The sequence below is a fragment of the Entelurus aequoreus genome, linkage group LG18, assembly GCF_033978785.1.
Source record: "Entelurus aequoreus isolate RoL-2023_Sb linkage group LG18, RoL_Eaeq_v1.1, whole genome shotgun sequence".
Taxonomy (NCBI): domain Eukaryota; kingdom Metazoa; phylum Chordata; class Actinopteri; order Syngnathiformes; family Syngnathidae; genus Entelurus; species Entelurus aequoreus.
This window is the reverse complement of record NC_084748.1, coordinates 47739671-47761093: the sequence shown is the minus strand read 5'-3', so window position 1 is coordinate 47761093 and position 21423 is coordinate 47739671. Positions and strand designations below refer to the sequence as shown.

The following is a 21423-nucleotide window of genomic DNA, read 5'->3' as shown; positions in this document are numbered from 1 at the left end:
GTAACAGTTTGTAGCAATATAACCATATAACAATGTATCATAATTATGGAGAATACACATCGTTCCAAAAGTGATCGCTTGTTTCATGGAGGCCGCCATGTTGTATTATAATAAGGCTGCTCAACAGAGCTCTTGTGATTGGTCTGTTGAGCAAGACCGTCTCCTCGACTCTGCTCAACATAGCTATTTGGTTGGTCTGTTGAGGAAACTCTCTGCTCAACAGAGCTCAATGATTGGTCTGTTGAGCAGAGCTTCTGGACTCGGAGGTGCACAAGCCTGGGAATACCAGGTGTTGTAAGCTTTTACACTCACGCCAGAGGGCGCTGTTTCTCACTTCTTGCACAAAAAAAACAATGGTTTTCATTTCACTTTCAGTTCACTTTACCCTAACATGACTAATATTTATCCATCTTTGGGCTGTTTTTGCCATCTTACCCGGCTACAAAAACACATGTCCTATTATAAATTCGCCAGTCACGGACTTTTGAGCGCTGATAGTCCGTCAATATGTTCAACACCGGGGTGATATGAACCAATCGTATGCTACGTATGCTATCCATACACTTGGGTAAAACAGAATCCATCCTGTTTGGGTCCCACATCTCATACTCATACATAAAAACAAAAAAACAAAAAAACAAACGAACAAAAAAAGAGCAAACAGGTGAAATGTAACGAGAAAAAGTTGCAATGTTGACTCTTATAACACAACGTGGTTTTTTTTCTTTGCTCATTGTCATTGCTCCAAAAATAATAATGAATCAAAATAATGTTATGAATTATTGACTTATTGAAGGCTCCAATGACTTCACATCAAATATTCCACTTTGAAATATTTTTTGGTAGAAATATTACATATTTTGTGTGTTTGCCATATAAAAGACAACATTTTCTTTGACAAAAATAGCATAAAATAAAATATATAAAAACGTATAATTGACGGATTGATCTGAAGTTGATCTCAAAATGTATAGGTTTAAAGTAAACAAATTAAACAAAAATAACTTATGATGTATTTTTAACACTTTTATAAATGGAGCCCTGAGGATTTTGTTTCTTAAAAACCTTCTTTGGTCAAAATATAATAATGAATCAAAAACAATGTTGCTATGGATTATTGACCTATTTAAGGCTCCAATTACTTCACATCAAATATTCTACTTTGAATTATTTTTGGGTAAAAATATTGCATATTTTGTGTGTTTTCCATATAAAAAGCAACATTTTCTTTGACAAAAGTAGCATAAAACAAAAAAATAAAAACTTATAATTGACGGATAGATCTGAAGTTGATATCAAAGTTTATAGGTTTAAAGTTAAAAAAAATAATAATAATAATAATATATATATATATATATAGCATATGATGTATTTTTAACACTTTTATAAGTATGGCCCTGAAGATTTCAGTATGATTTTGATGATTAAAAACTGTCTTTGCTCAAAATATAATAATGAATCAAAATCAATGTTGACCTATAGAAGGCTCCAATTACTTCACATCAAATATTCCACTTTGAAATATTTAAATAAGGGGGGGAAATGATGCATATTTTGTGTTTGCCATAGAAAACTAAGTTTTCTACCACAAAAAGGGTATAAAACAAAAACAAAAAATTAAAAAAATAATAAAAACGTATAATTGATGGAGAGATCTGAAGTTAATCTAGAAATGTATGGATTTAAAGTAAAAAAAACAAAAACATATTTATAAGTGGGAGCCCTGAGGGTTTTAGTGTGACGTCCTAAAAACTTGTTTTTGCTCAAAATATAATAATAAATCAAAATCAATTTTGTTATGAATTATTGACCTATTTAAGGCTCCAATTACTTCACAAAATATTCCCCTTTGAAATACTTTTCGGGGGAAATTGTTATGACCAGGTCATATTCTGGTATTTGTTATTATTTCTCCTTAGTTGAGTGTTCTTTTCTGTTCCAGCGCTCCCTTTGTTGCCACGGACACTCATTTAAAGGAGCCATATGTAATAATGTGGCCAGAAATGGTACTGCAATCACAGTCAAAATTCTGACTGAGGTTGCCAGATACGCAGCCGAATCCAGCTTGATGGACTGGGCTACTCCATTTTACACAGAAATTAGGCTATTGTCAGGAAGAAGTATGACATGCCTGTGTACAATATCACAACAAATGGCAACCATATGGTTATTGTCAGCACTATCAGAAAACAAAGACTAAAACAAACTACAACCAACTCTATCAATCAATCAATCAATGTTTATTTATATAGCCCTAAATCCCAAGTAATAATAATAATAATAATAACTGGGATTTATATAGCGCTTTTCTAAGTACCCAAAGTCGCTTTACATGTTAAAACACAAGTGTCTCAAAGGGCTGCACAAGCCACAACGACATCCTCGGTACAGAGCCCACATACGGGCAAGGAAAAACTCACCCCAGTGGGACGTCGATGTGAATGACTATGAGAAACCTTGGAGAGGACAGCATTTGTGGGTAACCCCCCAGGCCCCTCTAGGGAAGACCGAAAGCAATGGATGTCGAGTGGGTCTGACATAATATTGTGAAAGTCCGGTCCACAGTGGATCCAACACATCAGCGAGAGTCCAGTCCATAGTGGGGCCAGCAGGAAACCGTCCCGAGCGGAAGTGAAAATAAGTAGAGCATGTTTAGCAGCCTAATGTACGCCCAAAACTAAAGAGGAGACATTTTACCAAGGTAAGTCTATAGGCTACTGTTTCAAACGTTTCAGATTGCCATATAACTTGGTGCATGTAGTCCATAATATGCAAACACCAATGAGGAATTATTTTATAATGTGATTTGTCTGTCTCCATACGTTTCACATTGCCATGATGACAGCCGTGCTAATGTCGGAACACATTTCCTCAGCGTATCAGCATGTTGAGAAGGAAATAGGCACTGACACTACACATATCCACATAGGTTTTATTTGTCGAAAATATATTTTGGCCTGTCAGTTGGATGACACATCGACATACGGGCTAACGGGCATATATTTCCCCCGTTAGCCTATATGTTGATGTGTCATTGAACGGGCTAGCATGCTAACCATTGGTTGCAGGAACATACTAGCTTTGTTAGACAAGATCATAGACTGTATTGGACAATATAGTTTACATACCAAATGTCCATTTCCATTTATTACAAGTAATAAGAAAACATAAATGCCTGACTTGCCTATCAAGGAGGAAATTAACAAGTTTGGCGTCAGATGAAAAAATCTTCTCCACCTTCATTTGTCTCCATCTTTCAAAGGCATCCCCAATACAAATCCTCGTTTTGTTCCTGGATTTGTCATGAATAAGTTGAGAATGGTAACGAGGCCTTTTAGATTTACTAAGGTCTGACATGTTTAGTAACTTTACCAGTGGCAAAAGCCAGACGAAGGTGGAGGTGCGTAACTGGCAACCTGGATGTGACACACTCACTGACTTTCTAATTGGTCAAACGGTGGAGGGCGGGGCATCGAAATGAAAACAATAACACGATTTCGGGGCTGTAAATGTAATTTTGAAATGAGCATATCCCGGCTGAACTACTGTAATCAGTTATAGAGGTATTGCAAAAGAATATGATTTATTAGTGCCTTTTGACATATTAGGGCCATTTAATGATGACTTGACATGAAATTATTACATATGGCTCCTTTAATGCACCTGCCTCAGATTAGTGGTGGGGAATCTCACCTGCTCCTGATCACTAATCAGAGAGCTATTTATACCTCAGCCTGGCAGTCTTGTTGGCCCCTTATGTTTGTTCCTAGTCTTGCTAGCGATTGAAGTTTTGTGCTACTCTTCACGTTTGTTGCCCAGCAGCACGACTTCTTGTATAGTTGCCTTGCTTGAAGAAAGTTTAAAAATGTTTCCTACTTGCACGCTGCTCTGCCGTTCCTTCCTGCATCTTGGGGACACGACCACCGCAAACATGCAACCTGTTGGCAACAGAAATGTTCAAATCAAACTTCATTTATAGTTGTTAAGAGTCATATTATTTTAGAATGTGTACATCATAAAACAGTGATGTATAAGTTTATGTTGGGGTATGTCATTTATTAATGAGGAGTGGCATTAATGTCTCTTGTTTTCATAGAGCTAGTCAGCTAGCGCTAGCCGGTCCCGGAGTTGATCAAAGTATAGTTATCAATTACGTTTTTTCAGCAATTTAAATCTAAAACAGGAGTTTTACTGCGGTTATTATTAATATCATTTATGGTCACATCCCTAGGGTTGCCAAACGTCCCTTGAAAAAGGGAATCGTCCCGTATTTAGAAACAAAAGTACGCGTTCCAAATTGAACGGTCACAGGACAAAATGTGTCCGGTATTTTTATGACTGCACATTACTCATTGCAGTTCCACTTTTGAATGAATGAATGAATTGTATTTATATAAATCCTTTATCCCTATATAGCTCTGTTTTCATTTCATAATTCCACAGTATTCTGGACATCTTTTGCAATTTGTTTAATGAACAATGAAGGCTGCAAAGAAGAAAGTTGTAGGTGGGATCGGTGTATTAGCAGTGGACTACAGCAACACAACCAGGACGACTTTGTTGGAGAGCAGACGTGCTAGCCGCGACCTCACCTTGACTTCCTACGTCTCCGGGCCGCCAAACGCATCGGGTGAAGTCCTTCGTCCTTCTGTTGATCGCTGGAACGCAGGTGAGCACGGGTGTTGATGAGCAGATGAAGGCTGGCTGGCGTAGGTGGAGAGGTAATGTTTTTAGCATAGCTCTGTAAGGTCTGGTTGCTAAGTTAGCTTCAATGGCGTTGTTAGCACAGTATTGTTAACCTTCGCCAGGCTGGAAAGCATTAACCGTGTAGTTACATGTCCACGGTTTAATAGTATTGTTGATTTTCTATCTATCCTTCCTGTCAGGGGTTTATTTTTTTTGTTTATATATGCAGTTAAAGCACGATGCTATCACGTTAGCTCGTAGCTAAAGCGTTTCGCCGATGTATTGTCGTGGAGATAAAAGGCACTGAATGTCCATTTCGCGTTCTCGACTCTCATTTTCAAGAGGATATAGTATCCCAGGTGGTTTAAAATACAAATCCGTGATCCACAATAGAAAAAGGAGAGTGTGGAATCCAATGAGCCAGCTTGTACCTAAGTTACGGTCAGAGCGAAAAAAAATATGTATTTCACTGCATTCTAGTCCGTCACTCTAACGTTCCTCGTCCACAAATCTTTCATCCTCGCTTATTAATGGGGTAATGGTCCGAATAGCTCTAGCTGCGTTGAAAACAATAGGAAAATATGAGGGAGTGAACAACTGACAACGTCACGCTACTTCCGGTACAGGCAAGGGTTTTTTTTTTTATCAGAGACCAAAAGTTGCGAACTTTATCGACGTTGTTCTCTACTAAATCCTTTCAGCAAAAATATGGCAATATCGCAAAATGATCAAGTATGACACATAGAATGGATCTGCTATCCCCGTTTAAATAAAAACATTTCATTTCAGTAGGCCTTTAATCTCACTTAGATTTCAGTTTTTGCAGCGTAAGAGTTGGAGCAAACAGCCGTTGCCCCTTTGATTGGCTACTCAAAATCAGGTGATTAGCTGCTGGCAGCAACAAAGGACCTGTTGGAGACTTTGCTCTATATTCAAATGCAAAGAATGCAGGAGCAATGTGGCCAACTATCACAGTCAGGTGTGTTTACTGGGAAACATTGGAAACATTGTCACAGGTTCAAATGTATTTCACTGACACATCTGTTGGTTTGTTTTACTCCCTAAAACATGAGTTGCTACAAAAGTACATGTCCTGTGCCAAAGCAAGCTTTTGAAGTCCAGACCAGGACAAAAGGAATGTGACTTTATCACATGTTTTGTTGTAGTTCTCCTATCTCTAAGGTCTATTTTGTTTCAGTGCTCCTTTCTTTGATTACTTTGAGCACTGATTATTCTCACCTGCCATTGATTAGTGACCAGAAGGTTCACCTGCTTCTGATGGCTAATCAGAGAGTCTTATATATCTGCAAACAACCTTGTTCTTCACGCTATGCCAGGGGTGTCCAAACTACGAACCGCAGGCCAAGTGTGGCCTGCTGGTGTCTTCAGTCTGGCCCGCATCACAAGTTCTGCTAAGAAGTGTGCTGTGTTGATAGTATCATAGCACAACACACACAAAGATGTTTCGTCTTTGTGTGGGGTCAAAAATATATTTTAAAGATGAATAAAATACACTATATTGCCAAAAGTATTTGGCCACCAGCTTTGACTCACATATGAACTTGACGTGCCATCCCATTCCTAACCCATAGGGTTCAATATGACCTTTTGCAACTATTATAGCTTCAACTCTTCTGGGAAGGCTGTCCACAAGGTTGCAGAGTGTGTTTATAGGAATGTTCCACCATTCTTACAAAAGCGCATTGGTGAGGTCACACACTGATGTTGGTGGAGAAGGCCTGGCTCTCAGTCTGCGTTCTAATTCATAGTAAAGGTGTTCTATCGGGTTTAGGTCAGGACTCTGTGCAGGCCAGTCAAGTTCATCCACACCAGACTCTTGTCATCCATGTCTTTATGGACCTTGCTTTGTGCACTGGTGCACGGTCATGTTGGAAGAGGAAGGGGCCCGCTCCAAACTGTTCCCACCAGGTTGGGAGCATGGAATTGTCCAAAATGTTTTGGTATCCTGGAGCATTCAAAGTTCCTGTCACTGGAACTAAGGGGCCAGGCCCAGCTCCTGAAAAACAACCCCACACCATAATTCCTCCTCCACCAAATGTCACACTCTGCAAAATGCAGTCCGAAATGTACCATGGCCTACCACTTTGTGGCTGAGTTGCTGTTGTTCCCAAACTCTTCCATTTTCTTATAATAAAGTCCAGTTGACTTTGGAATGTTTAGGAGCGAGGAAATTTCACGACTGTATTTGTTGCACAGTTGGCATCCTGTGACAGTTCCACGCTGGAAATCACTGAGAGCGGCTCATTCTTTCACAAATGTTTGTAGAAACAGTCTCCATGCCGAAGTGCTGCATTTTATACACCTGTGGCCAGGCCAAGTGATTAGGACACCTGATTGTCATCATTTGGATGGGTGGCCAAATACTTTTGGCAATATAGTGTACATATTACACACATATATGTACACATTAGCTATCATAACACTTTATACTTTTACACATTTTTCTTCAGTTTTTGCTCCTTCTTTCTCTATAATCTACTTTTTAATCTAATAAGTGTATTTCTCCATATAAGTTGGTAGTAATGATGATAATAAAAGGTAAAATATTATTATTCTTTATCATAATGGTAGGAGACCACGGGGAAGACCCTGGACACGGTGGACAGACTATGTCTCCCAGCTGAACTGGGAACGCCTCGGTTAGAGCTGGAAGTAGCTGGGGAGAGGGAAGTCTGGGCTTCTCTACTTGGGCTGCTGCCCCCGCGACCCGACTTCGGATAAGCGGAGGAAGCTGGATGGATGGTATTGTTATTAATACATTTAAGATGATAGTAATGGTCATAATATAAATACATATTATTATTCTTTGTTAACATTGTTATTACTAGTATTATTATTATAATAATACCATATATATTGTATACATTATAATATATATATTATTTATGGTGTAATAATGACCAATGTCAGTACTGTATTATTACTGTTAACTTCACTAATTACTTTTTCAAATATTTAATATGCAGTACTTACAAAAAAATGAATATTTCAGCTTTTTCACAAGTCTTTTTTCATTTTAACATGTATTCATGTTAAACGAATAATGCGGTCCTGGACGGCAGGTACCTTGGCGTGATGACGTCAGGGTGAAGGTGCGAACACGTGACACCACCGTGGCGCTGGTCGCGGGCCGCAGGAGGAGGAGGAGGAGCCTGCAAAGGTGTGACCTCCATCGCCCGAGTGGCTTCCCAGTCTTTCAGAGGACCTGGAAGAAGACGACAGCTTAATTATGCTTTTGTAAAAGAGTCTAATATCTTTGAAAGTTGCGCCGACGTCATGAATTTGTTGTTTTTCGTCCTTCTGGCCGTGCAAATGCAGAGCGTGTCTCCCGGTGAGTTGTTTTTATTTACAACTTCTTTGTAACATCTTAAGTGGACTGAAGTTGTTCCATATTCTTGTCTTACATTGTATTATTTTTATTATTTATTCTTATGTTGTTGTATTTGTATTGATTGATTGAGACTTGTATTAGTAGGTTGCACAGTACAGTACATATTCCGTACAATTGACCACTAAATGGTAACACCCCAATAAGTTTTTCAACTTGTTTAAGTCGGGGTCCACGTTAATCAATTCATGGTAATTGTAGTCTTACTTTATCTCTTTAGTATTTTTGTCAACACTTTTTTCTTGTCATGTTATGAAAATGTATTGCACTGTTTTTAATTGTTTTTTAATATATGTGATGATATGAAACAGAGCTCAAAAACACTCTTAGTTGCTGTCGGTGTTTCATCCACTTAAGCGCTTGTCTGGTATCTTGTCATAAATCTGCTCTTCACTGTCTTTTGACATGTCATGAATTAAAAAGTATGGATAGAGGGAGTTTGGCTGTATTAAGATGCTGGTTATTGTATTAGCCATGGCCCTCCTTTGACCGGGGTACGTGCCCCAGTATAAATGAGCTGCAGGCCAGTATTGGGGGCTGACTGAACACCGCCTGGAGAAAACAAAAATTCCAAACCAAATTAAAAACATTATTGGATGACTACTGTTGAAGTCAGTTAATAATGAAACAGCGACAGGGTGGCAGGAATAGGAGATAAGAAAGAGGGAGTTAAGGTCGGGAGCCTTTTAAGCTAACTAACAAGTTGTTATGAAGTCTGTTAAAAAATGCTCTTATGAATTTACATTTGTGTGTGTTTTTTTTTTGCTGCTGCAGAGAAGGCAAATCAGGGTGCTGCACTGTAAAAAAAAAAAAAAAAGTTGAGAAAACGCACATTTTCAAGGCAACCAGATTTTTGCGTTTTCTCAACTTTTTACTACTATTGTTGACTTAACTAAGATTTACAAGTTAAGATAAAAGTTATGTCAACTCGGATCTTCTTGTTCACCTAATTATGATATTTTTGTGGGACCAACAATAAAATTCATGCTTCAATTCCATGTACTTTTACCTTCAGCAAACTCATACATTCTTGTTGAACTTTGACTACTGTTGTTGACCTAACTAAGATTTCCAAGTTTAGATAAGAGTTATGCCAACTCGATCTTGTTCACCTAATTATGATATTTACGTCGGACCAACAATAAAGTTCATGCTTCAATTCCATGTATTTTTACCTTCAACTAACTCGGAAATTCTTGTTACTTCAGTCAATCTAAATATTCTGGAGCACTGTAAACATTAAGTATTGCTTTTAAAATGTGCAAAATAAACATCCAGTCCAACACAGTACACAATGACCAATTCTACTCATTCCAGTGAGTGACTAACAGTTGTAATGAAGAAAGGTTAGCATGTCTACTTGCTTTGCTTCTTTTCTTGTTTACAATATTCCCAGCAGCTGAAAATGGGCGCTCAGAAGGGGTCGATGTGGCTGGAACTGAGAGGTAATTAGCCTTCACCTCAAACCAGGACTGCGAGTGAGCTGAGCTCCAGTTTAAGTTTCTAGTAGGTCAACGGGCTCATAGTGATGTTACTAGTAGTTGACTGGGAGGTGTTTATTATCATTTGGGGAGAGTCCGCTGCCTGATGCTCACCTGCTAAACACCTATCTGCTCGACGCTGAAGCGCTGACTACATGCGCTATGAATACGCACTGCTGATTGGCTGATAATGCTTCGTGTGTACCAATCAGATGGTTGTGTGGGTGGGACAATGCTGCGTGTGTACCAATCAGATGGTTGTGTGGGTGGGACAATGCTGCGTGTATACCAATCAGATGGTTGTGTGGGTGGGACAATGCTCTCTCTCTCGCCCGCCGTGTGAATTCTCAGTCGACTAATCACGGCAGCACTAGTACCCACAACACATTTGAACGAGGGGGGGCGGATATTCCCGGCCTACGGCTAGAGCAGGGGTCCCCAAACTTTTTGACTCGGGGGCCGCATTGGGTTAAAAAAATTTGGCCCGGGGCCGGGCTGTATATAAATACATTGTCTTTATATTCCAGCGAGTTAATCCGTTTTGTCATTTAACATCAATTAACATTGATGTTCATCAACATTTAACATTGTCACATTATTGGTGGGAAAATTTATTTTTAGACAATATGATTTGCCTGTGCGGCTAGGAGACACCGAGAGTAACAAGCAGTAGAAAATGGATTAGGAAAAAAAATAAATAATAATAATTTAAAATTAAATTAAAAACACATTTTTTAACTTGGGACTTACAGTGGGCCGGATTTTGGATGCTGGGGGGCCGGATCCGGCCCGCGGACCGTAGTTTGGGGAACCCTGGGCTAGCGCATTCTGGCGGGGTAATAATTAGCTTAGCTCTTCCGTCAATACACACTGCTCATTCAGTATCCGAAAATATTAACCCGATTCATCATTCACACAGTTTGTTATCACCACAATGTCTTTACCATACATAGCTATAAACATGTATTACCCTCGTTTCGACCCACGCAGAAAGTGACCAGCTTTACATTTAGTAGTCATTGCTATCGGCGACCGCCATCTTGGGCATTGACGACACACGCTTAACCACGGTCATGACTTCATGTCAGTGGCAAACGAAAACTCGAATAAAAACACAACTGATGTATATTACACGGGTGTCGATTATAACCAGGGTACCTGTTGTTCAGTCTCTGCTCCGGTGGCGAGCCTCACCATCAAACACGCACTCCCTGAGCTACGCTTCTTGTTTGACTGACAGGCCCAACCGAACCCTTCGCACCGCCCCCACCCCTCTTCCCACCCCGTCTTTTTTCCACGCACGAGTGGAACCTTTTCTCTGCTAAATACATTATGCCATAATTACACGAACTCACCGTTGTCCTACTAAATGCCCTTAGTGCTAGACCATTTGTTCCCGTTCGTGAAATTTATTATTTTGGGGCCATACGGCCCCAAAATATCAGTAGTGTAGCTAGCAAAGCATTTTTTCCATCTTTCAATTTAAATAGTACAGTGCACTTTGCCATTAACATCCCTTGTCTAGAAAACAAAAGAAAAACACTTACCTTTTTAGCCAAATAAATACTCGACAAATCGTCAAAACTTGATCCTTATCCAGCTCTGCATGGCCACGAAGTCGATATTGACACCCACTCACTCGTGCCCCTGAAACGGAATCTACGGGGTTTCCAACAAAAAGACGTTTGCCTAACTCAGGGGTCGGCGAGCCGCATGCGGCTCTTTAGCGCCGCCCTAGTGGCTCTCTGGAGCTTTTTCAGAAATGTTGAAAAAAAGATGAGGGGGAAAATTTTTTTTGTTTGTTTTAATATGGTTTCTGTAGGAGGACAAACATGACACAAATCTCCCTAATTGTTATAAAGCACACTGTTTATATTAAACATGCTTCACTGATTCAAGTATTTGGCGAGCGCCGTTTTGTCCTACTAATTTTGGCGGTCCTTGAACTCACCGTATAGTTTGTTTACATGTAGAACTTTGTCCGACTTTCTAGGACGTGTTTTACGCCACTTCTTTTTCTGTCTCATTTTGTCCACCAAACTTTTAACGTTATGCATGAATGCACAAAGGTGAGTTTTGTTGATGTTATTGACTTGTGTGGAGTGCTAATCAGACATATTTGGTCACTGCATGACTGCAAGCTAATCGATGCTAACATGCTATTTAGGCGAGCTATATGTACATATTGCATCATTATGCCTCATTTGTAGGTATATTTGAGGTAATTTAGTGTCCTTTAAGGCATCTTAATTCAATTTATATCTCATGACACACTATCTGTATGTAATATGGCTTTTAATTTTTTGCGGCTCCAGACAGATTTGTTTTTGTATTTTTGGTCCAATATGGCTCTTTCAACATTTTGAGTTGCCGACCCCTGGCCTAACTGCAACTCAAAAATCCTTGTAGTAGGGACTTGAAAATACCTTTTGATGCAACGATAGAGAGAAGTTTGCTGGCCAGACACTGTTTTGGTAGTTAAACATAGTGAAACCTTATTTCTGAGTCTGACTAACTTGAAAACTTTAATTAGTCCAACAATTACAAATCATATTTTTTACAGTGTGGAGGATGGGGGGGGGGTGTTGATGAGACAAAGTGGGAGTACGGAAACTGAAACAAATCAGGAGCGACGAGACCCACACGGTAAAAAAATGACCTTCGGCAAGCAATTGTTAAATAGCAACAGTGAAACACCTTAAAATCAAAAATAGTTTATCAGAGCAGTGGATTCCTGCAAACCTAGAAAGAGTAGATAACCCAAAATGACACTTAAAAAAAAAAAAGACTGCACAATTCACGGTGAAATACCGACAGCAGAGGTTGCCAGGAGGTCACCTTGAAAAATACAGTCACGATGTATAGGACATGACGGTATGTTGGCGTTGAATCCGATAAGTTAACAGTTAACTGTTTTTTGCTTACGGTAAATTACTATGAAAAAAAAGCTGACGTATCGTTAACCTGTTTACAACAAAACTAAATAATTTACGGTACAATAGTGGCCGGTGTGTTTGCCAGGGATTCACTGTAAAATAAATGAGGGCCAATTTTAATGTTGCCAATCAGCCTATCCCCAGGTGCATGTCTTTGGCGGTTGGGAGGAGGCCGGAGTACCCGGAGAGAACCCACACAATCACGGGGAGAACATGCCAACTGAAATAATAAAGAGCCCGGGAATCAAACCCAAGACCTTCTCCCTGTGAGGCAAAAGCCCTAACCACTGTCACACTGTGCTGCCCTGTCAGCAAGGGGGCGGGCTGGAGCCTATCCCAGCAGCTGCACTGGGGGCGGAAGTCGCCACCTTACTGCAGGGCCAACACATTTACACACTAGACCAGGGGTCACCAACGCAGTGCCCGCGGGCACCAGGTAGCCCGTAAGGACCAGATGAGTAGCCCGCTGGACTGTTCTAAAAATAGCTCAAATAGCAGCACTTACCAGTGAGCTGCCTCTATTTTAAAAATGTTTTTTATTTACTAGCAAGCTGGCCTCACTTTGCTCAACATTTTTAATTCTAAGAGAGACAAAACTCAAATAGAATTTGAAAATCCAAGAAAATATTTTAAAGACTTGGTCTTCACTTGTTTAAATAAATTCATTAATTTTTTTACTTTGCTTCTTATAACTTTCAGAAAGACAATTTTAGAGAAAAAATACAACCTTAAAAATGATTTTAGGATTTTTTAACACATATACCTTTTTACCTTTTAAATTCCTTCCTCTTCTTTCCTGACAATTTAAATCAATGTTCAAGAACATTTATTGTTTTTATTGTAAAGAATAATCAATAAATTTTAATTTAATTCGAAGAATATTTGTGAAATATTTCTTCAAACTTATTATGATTAAAATTCAAAAAAAATTATTCTGGAAATCTAGAAAATCTGTAGAATCACATTTAAATCTTATTTCAAAGTCTTTTGAATTTCTTTTAAAATTTTTGTTTTTTAAAATCTAGAAGAAATAATGATTTTTCTTTGTTACAAATATAGCTTGGTCCAATTTGTTATATATTCTAACAAAGTGTACATTGGATTTTAACCTATTTAAAACATGTCAGCAAAATCCTAAAATGAATCTTAATCAGGAAAAATTACTAATGATGTTCCATGAATTATTTTTTTAATTTTTTCAAAAAGATTCAAATTAGCTAGTTTTTCTCTTCTTTTTTTCGGTTGAATTTTGAATTTTAAAGAGTCGAAATTGAAGATAAACGGTTTCAAAATTTAATTGTCATTTTTTTTTCGTGTTTTCTCCTTTTTTAAACCGTTCAATTAAGTGTAAATATCATTAATTATTAATAATAACATAGAGTTAAAGGTAAATTGAGCAAATTGGCTATTTCTGGCAATTTATTTAAGTGTGTATCAAACTGGTAGCCCTTCGCATTAATCAGTACCCAAGAAGTAGCTCTTGGTTTCAAAAAGGTTGGTGACCCCTGCACTAGGGACTATTTAGTGTTGCCAATCCACCTATCCCCAAGTACTTCACTTTATTTAACCCACAATACCAGAAATGTGACATATTTGTAAACAAATGAAAGCAGTAAAATGTAAGAGTAAACACAAAATGGTTATTATTCACTGTTAAAGGAGCCATATGTAATAATGTGGCCAGAAAAGGATCAAAATTCTGTAATCCCCTCCCTCTCTCCCTGACTGAGGTTGCCAGATACGCAGCCGAATCCAGCTGGATGGACTGGGCTACTCCAAGGAACTTCCAACTTCCACTGCCTCTTACTAAGAGTTGAGGTGCTGGGACCATAAATGCTGAATAGACAAGCATTTTGTCAATAACAAATCTCTAAACAAAATATTTAACACAGAACTTTTCAGGAAGAAGTACGTCATGCCGGCGTACAATATCACAACAAATGGCAACCATATGGTTGTTTTCAGTACTTTCAGAAAACAAAGACTAAAACCAACTACAACCAACACTAGCAATGGTTATACTGGTGAAAATAAGTAGAACATGCTTAGCAGCATAATGTACGCCCAAAACTAAAGAGGAGACATTTTACTAAGGTATGTCTATAGGCTATATTAATGAGGAATTATTTTATCATGTGATTTGTCTGTCTCCATACATTTCACGTGCTAATGTCGGAACTCATTTCCTCAGCGTATCAGCATGTTGAGAAGGAAATAGGCACTGACACTACCCATATCCACATAGGTTTTATTTATCGAAAATATATTTTGGCCTGTCATTTGAATGACACATGGACATACAGGCTAACGGGCATATATTTCCCCCGTTAGCTTATATGTCGATGTGTCATTGACCGGGCTAGCATGCTAAGCATTACACTAGGAGCTGAGCACCATCACACTAAGCATTGGTCGCAGGAACATACTAGCTTTGTTAGACAAGATCATAGACTGTATTGGACAATATAGTTTACATACCAAATGTCCATTTCCAATTATCACAAGTAATAAGAAAACGTAAATGCCTGACTTGCCTATCAAGGAGGAAATGAGTAAGTTTGGCGTCGGATGAAAAAAATCTTCTCTGCCTTCAATCGTCTCCATCTTTCAAAGGCATCCCTGATACAAATTCTCATTTTGTTCCTGGCTTTGTCATGAATAAGTTGAGAATGGTAACAAGGCCTTTTTGATTTACCAAAGTCTGACATGTTTAGTAACTTTACCAGTGGCAGTAGCCAGGCAAAGGTGGCGGTGCCTGACTGGCAACCTGGATGTGACACACTAACAGACTTTCTAATTGGTCAAACGATGGAGGGCGGGACATCAAAATGAAAATAACAAGATTTCGGGGCTGTAAATCTAATTTTGAAATGAGCATATCCTGGCTGAACTACTGTTATCAGTTATAGAGGTATTGGGGAAAAAAACATGATTTATTAATGCCTTTTGACATATCAGGGACATTTAATGATGACTTGACATGCAATTCTTACATATGGCTCCTTTAAATGTGTTGAAGTTGTGTGGGCGTATACACACTTGAAATTATTCAACCCCCACTGTAAAAAAAAACAAAAAACAATATTTATCTACAATTTCTACAGATGGCCCAATATAAATATAATAATTGTTATAATTACTATTATAATGATTAAAATAAAAAATATTTATTTGTTATTATTGTTATTGTCAATAATAAAATACGTATTTGTTATTATTGTTATTGTCAATACTATTTTTATTCCTGAGATCATTGGAAGTGCACAGATGGTGGCCATCCTTGGAACAGCTCACATTTTGTGAAAAGTGTTGTGTCTCTAAGCTGCAGGATTGATTGATTGATTGATTGATTGAAACTTTTATTAGTAGATTGCACAGTACAGTACATATTCCGTACAATTGACCACTAAATGGTAACACCCAAATAAGTTTTTCAACTTGTTTTAAGTCGGGGTCCACGTTAATCAATTCATGGTAGAGGTAGCTGAGACATGACTGAGATGACCCAGTAGAACAGCAGAGGACTGGGGAGGACTGCATACAATTATAATAAGAATACAAATGTTTTCAGCAGGTTTGTTGGTTTATAGCAGGCTATTAAAATATGCAAAGTTGCTATTAAAATTTCTAATGAGTGTTGAAAAGTGTTTTCCGAGCAACTGTTAATACGCAATTAATAAAATGAGGATGGCAACATAAAATGTATTTTTGATCGAAAAAACACAATTTGATTTGCGCCTTCTAAAAGATTATTGTACGTGTTTTTTTTTTAAGTCATCTTGGTTTTTTTTTTGGTTTTCTTTCAGAGAATCACTACATGCTGTATTCGCAAAATATAGAATCTGAAGATTCACACGTCACAGAGTACAGCGATCGGTGCGATCTGGATGGAGATGTTATTTGGCAATACGACAACACCAACAGGAACGTCCTACCCAAACAGAACTGGATGAAGAAGATCACAGCAGAGAATCCACAGTACTGGCAGAGAGCGACAGAGACCAGTGTTGCTGCTGAGCAGTTCTGCAGAAGCATGTATAAACCTCACATGAAGTATTACACCAACCCTAAAGGTTTGTTTACGTTGAACTTTTGACAGTAAAATGTGTTGAATGTGCTCTTTAATACTGTACTTTAAGATATATTTACCTTTAAGATATCACAGATATGTTGTCTTGTCTCTTTCCATGCCAGGATGACCTTTAAGAAAACCACAAGATTTGTGTGTGTGTGTGTGTGTGTGTGTGCGTGTGTGTTTGTGTGTGTGTGTGTGTGTGTGTGTGTGTGTGTGTGTGTGAGTGGGAGAGCGAGAGAGAGAGAGATTATATTTATAATTGTGTCTCATTTAAGGGACACAATTTTCTGCCCATGAGAGTTTGGTAGATAGTTTGCACATGTTTTTATACACACAAACCATTAGTAGATCAGGCCCTAAGTGGGGATGATTTTTACTGAATCTGGACTCTCGGTCAACTCAGTCAACTCGTTCGCTTACCTGCTACCACTCGCTAAATTAAGAAAGGGAACCAAGTAACAAGTTGTGTAAAGCTACAGATCTGGCGCTTGTCTCAAATCATATCTATTTTTTTTCCTTCCTGCCCAAGCTGCATCGTAAACTCGACAAAACGAACAATTAACTCGCTCATTCGGTAAGTCCCTCTGACTCACCAATTAAAGGACTTTAGTTTTACTCTCGACTCGCGAGTTCTTTAGCAACACTCAAGTCTTAAGGAGAAACTTGTTTGAGACGAGTGACTCGAATACCCAGATATTTTTCAGTGAGGGACTCTTAAGAACTGAAGTCAGTAAAATGAACCTAGTTTCACATAAATACTTTGTGTTACTCTCTTAGTTACTTACTACGGTATGTGGGGTTCTGGATGCGAATTGGATGAAGACACTGGTGAGATCACAGGTTGGTATTGGGATAGGTATGATAGAGGAAACATTGAGGAAAGGAAGACATGGAGATGGACCGCAGCAAAAGAACAAGCAGATCCCACCAAACTGATCTGGGAGGACGACAGAGCACCACCAGAGTACTTCAAGGACCACATTGAGAATTGTCCTTCTGACTTGAAGAAGTACTTGGCTATCCTATTGAGAACAGGTAGAACCATACCTTTCACTTTCACATTTGTAACCATGTTAGCTTGTTCCCTTTTAGAACATTACTAGCATTACAAACTATACTCTTTTCATTCTCTCTCTTTTTTTCCATCTTTTTTCCTCCCACACTTTCTCTCCATATTGTCCTCTGTTCATATGTGGCCTCACTTCCTGTGCAGACCTTCCAATGGTGTCTCTACACCAGAACACACCGTCTTCTCCAGTCAGCTGCAACGCAACAGGTTTCTACCCCGACAAAGCCGTCATGTTTTGGAGGAAAGACGGCGAGAAGCTCCTTGAGGGTGTGGAGCAAACAGAAATGCTCGAAAATCAGGACGGGACCTTCCAGATGTCGGTGGACCTGAAGGTGGCGGGCGACATGGAGGGCAAGTACGAATGTGTGTTTCAGATGACTGGTGTCAAGGAGGACATCGTCACCAAGCTGGAGAGCAGAAGCGTCCTGAGCGGTGAAGGTGAGATAGACACATTTGGTTAACTTGCACAATGATGTAGATGTTTCCCATCAGAAGTCTAAATCACTATTTTTCATCCATGCTATGTAAGTAGCACACTACTGTTTCAGATGCTACTATGTACGACTACTTCTTGGTCCGGTTATCAACCCTAACACAGACAAACAAACCTGTTTATCAATTTATTGTGGGAATCACTTTTAACTTTGTGCTTGATAATTTTTTCTATCCAGACCTCAATACAAGCACATCTGGTGACACAACCATTGAGAGCCAAGCCACGATCCGACCTAGTACCACCAGTGGCAGCTCCGATGTCACCACTGAGAGCAACCAAAACACCACCCGACCTAGTACCACCAGTGGCACCTTGGATGCCACCACTGAGAGCAACCAAAACACCACCCGACCTAGTACCACCAGTGGCAGCTCCGATGTCACCACTGAGAGCAACCAAAACACCACCCGACCTAGTACCACCAGTGGCACCTTGGATGCCACCACTGAGAGCAACCAAAACACCACCCGACCTAGTACCACCAGTTGCACCTTGGATGCCACCACTGAGAGCAACCAAAACACCACCCGACCTGGTACCACCAGTGGCACCTTGGATGCCACCACTGAGAGCAACCAAAACACCACCCGACCTGGTACCACCAGTGGCACCTTGGATGCCACCACTGAGAGCAACCAAAACACCACCCGACCTAGTACCACCAGTGGCACCTTGGATGCCACCACTGAGAGCAACCAAAACACCACCCGACCTAGTACCACCAGTGGCACCTTGGATGCCACCACTGAGAGCAACCAAAACACCACCCGACCTAGTACCACCAGTGGCACCTTGGATGCCACCACTGAGAGCAACCAAAACACCACCCGACCTGGTACCACCAGTGGCACCTTGGATGCCACCACTGAGAGCAACCAAAACACCGCCCGACTTAGTACCACCAGTGGCACCTTGGATGTCACCACTGAGAGCAACAAACCCACCACCCAACCTAGTACCACCAGTGGCACCTTGGATGTCACCACAGAGAGCAACCAAAACACCACTCGACCTAGTACCACCAGTGGCACCTTGGATGTCACCACTGAGAGCAACAAACCCACCACCCAACCTAGTACCACCAGAGGCACCTTGGATGTCACCACAGAGAGCAACCAAAACACCACTCGACCTAGTACCACCAGTGGCACCTTGGATGTCACCACTGAGAGCAACAAACCCACCACCCGACCTAGTACCACCAGTGGCACCTTGGATGTCACCACTGAGAGCAACAAACCCACCACCCGACCTAGTACCACCAGTGGCACCTTGGATGTCACCACTGAGAGCAACAAACCCACCACCCGACCTAGTACCACCAGTGGCACCTTGGATGTCACCACTGAGAGCAACAAACCCACCACCCGACCTAGTACCACCAGTGGCACCTTGGATGTCACCACTGAGAGCAACCAAAACACCACCCAACCAATTCCTGAGCTCACCAAGTCCAAAGATCATCTGGAAGGTAAACAGAGACAAATAGAATGTTTCAGACAATAAATATGGGATTTTAACTCAACGCCTAAATATATGCAGGGCGGTCATTTAAACATTGAGAGAGGTGATTGGATGAGTGCAAGATGGTGATAATAATAATCTTACTGAACTTGCAAAAAGCAGTATGTGTGTATGTGTTTCTCTGTGCAGCACAACAGTGACATTGAATGTAGTCATTGATTCAACTGTAATACATATTTTAAATGCTATTCTATTCTTTGTCATGATGACAATGTTTGATGTTTACAAGCAACCAAGTTGTGCTTTTTTCTCTCAACAGAAAAGGTGAGCTCAACAGACGAGGTGTGCATCGTCTGCGTTGTTGCCACGTCGGTGATCCTTACGACGGTGGTCTATCTGTTGATCGCCATCATCATCGTGATGGTCAAGCGTTACAGAGAGAGACATGGTGAGGGACATATCTCCCCTGTCTTCTTCTCAGTGCAGCATCACTCTCTGCACTTCCTAGGAGTAATGTGAACCTTCTGCAAGAGCACACAAGACACAGTTTCGCGTATCTAACTCTAACATGTGTTCTTGTGATAAATATCAGAAAAATGAGAGATGATGTTAACCTGTGTTTGTCCGACAGCTCCCGATCCGGTCGTCCTTGTCTCAATGAGAATGCTGCCTGAGTGAGATACGGCAGCTGGTGAGTTACCTTACAAGGATTTTTACCTTACAAGGATTGTTTGCCCTTCCAAATGTTCTTCGGACTTTGGGTGAAGATGATCTACAACTTGGATTCACTTCTGTGGGTAATATGCTGTCATCTTCTTCCTCCAGGACTGCTTGTGAACTGGAACACCGAGATGTCTCCATCATCATTTCACTTGGAGATGAGATGTACTTTGTTCTTCATGATACATTATACTCATGCTTTACCATGCAATGTCTCCTTTGGATGCTTAGAAAATGCGTTATGATCATATCATGTTTTTGGTGTTTCCTATTGATTTTAATCTTTAAGTGTGTGTTGAAATGCAAGCTAAGAGTCGTGGTATCACCACTGTTTATAGATGAATATCATGTTGTGTTGAAATGCAAGCTAAGAGTCGTGGTATCACCACTGTTTATAGATGAATATCATGTTGTGTTGAAATGCAAGCTAAGAGTCGTGGTATCACCACTGTTTATAGATGAATATCATGTTGTGTTGAAATGTAAGCTAGGAGTCGTGGTATCACCACTGTTTAGAGATGAATATCATGTTGTGTCACATTTATTTCAATAAATCAATTTGTTCAGTCTGGTTCTTAAATGAGGACCAGTCAGAAAGTGATGTTAAGAGAACACATGAAGAGAACAAGAGAAACAATTGTGTTTTTTTACAGCACAAACTGAAAGCCAACTAAGATTAAATACCTTAGATGAAAGCATAAAGTATTATATTTTGGTATCACCTTACATTACTAACAATAAGCTCCATGATATGCCAAAAATGGATTTGTCAAAATTCAAGTGCAATGTTCTTGTTCCGTTGGTGGACACTCGTTAAAAGCAGTACCATTCCAGTGTGACCACAGCATTGTCATTTTATTTTAGTTAAGTCATTTCAGGGTTTTACCTTTGACCAATAACCTTTAACAGTTAATTTTGTTTGACCAGAGTGACAATTTAAATGTTAAAAAGTTAGATGCCTGCACAAGTGATATTAATCACGAAAATTAAGATTGTTTTTCTTTTTGCAGTGGCAAGCTTTCTTAAGATTATTGTATGAAGAATGTTAAAATAACATTGTTATTTGTGTCGATAATAAAGATTTTTT

General features: G+C 39.7%; 1 protein-coding gene and 1 long non-coding RNA gene across 2 annotated transcripts in view; one reads left to right on the top strand and one right to left on the bottom strand.

Moving 5' to 3' along the window:
• The window catches only part of LOC133634208 (uncharacterized), a 16056-nt gene extending 8149 nt beyond the window's left edge, over nucleotides 1-7907 (bottom strand). The window contains exons 1-3 of the long non-coding RNA XR_009821908.1: nucleotides 7774-7907; nucleotides 4593-4704; nucleotides 3877-3938 (exon numbers count right to left, since the gene is read on the bottom strand). This is a non-coding gene — a long non-coding RNA (uncharacterized LOC133634208). The remainder of the gene's footprint in view (nucleotides 1-3876; nucleotides 3939-4592; nucleotides 4705-7773) is intronic.
• LOC133634207 (mucin-2-like) lies at nucleotides 5567-21423 on the top strand. Its single transcript, XM_062027295.1, has 10 exons — nucleotides 5567-5665; nucleotides 7279-7449; nucleotides 7770-8038; nucleotides 16319-16585; nucleotides 17365-17622; nucleotides 17801-18094; nucleotides 18328-19623; nucleotides 19936-20064; nucleotides 20248-20307; nucleotides 20442-21423. Exons 3-9 carry the CDS (start codon nucleotides 7984-7986, stop codon nucleotides 20292-20294), a joined length of 2346 nt encoding a protein of 781 aa, XP_061883279.1. The 5' UTR covers nucleotides 5567-5665; nucleotides 7279-7449; nucleotides 7770-7983; the 3' UTR covers nucleotides 20295-20307; nucleotides 20442-21423.

What these genes read in the sequence shown, in the direction of transcription:
- LOC133634207 (XM_062027295.1), top strand. Translation starts at nt 7,984, where the DNA reads ATGAATTTGTTGTTTTTCGTCCTTCTGGCCGTGCAAATGCAGAGCGTG. An exon ending in AATGCAGAGCGTGTCTCCCG is followed by an intron (nt 8,039 to 16,318) that starts GTGAGTTGTTTT and finishes GTTTTCTTTCAG; the next exon opens with AGAATCACTACATGCTGTAT. An exon ending in GTATTACACCAACCCTAAAG is followed by an intron (nt 16,586 to 17,364) that starts GTTTGTTTACGT and finishes TTACTCTCTTAG; the next exon opens with TTACTTACTACGGTATGTGG.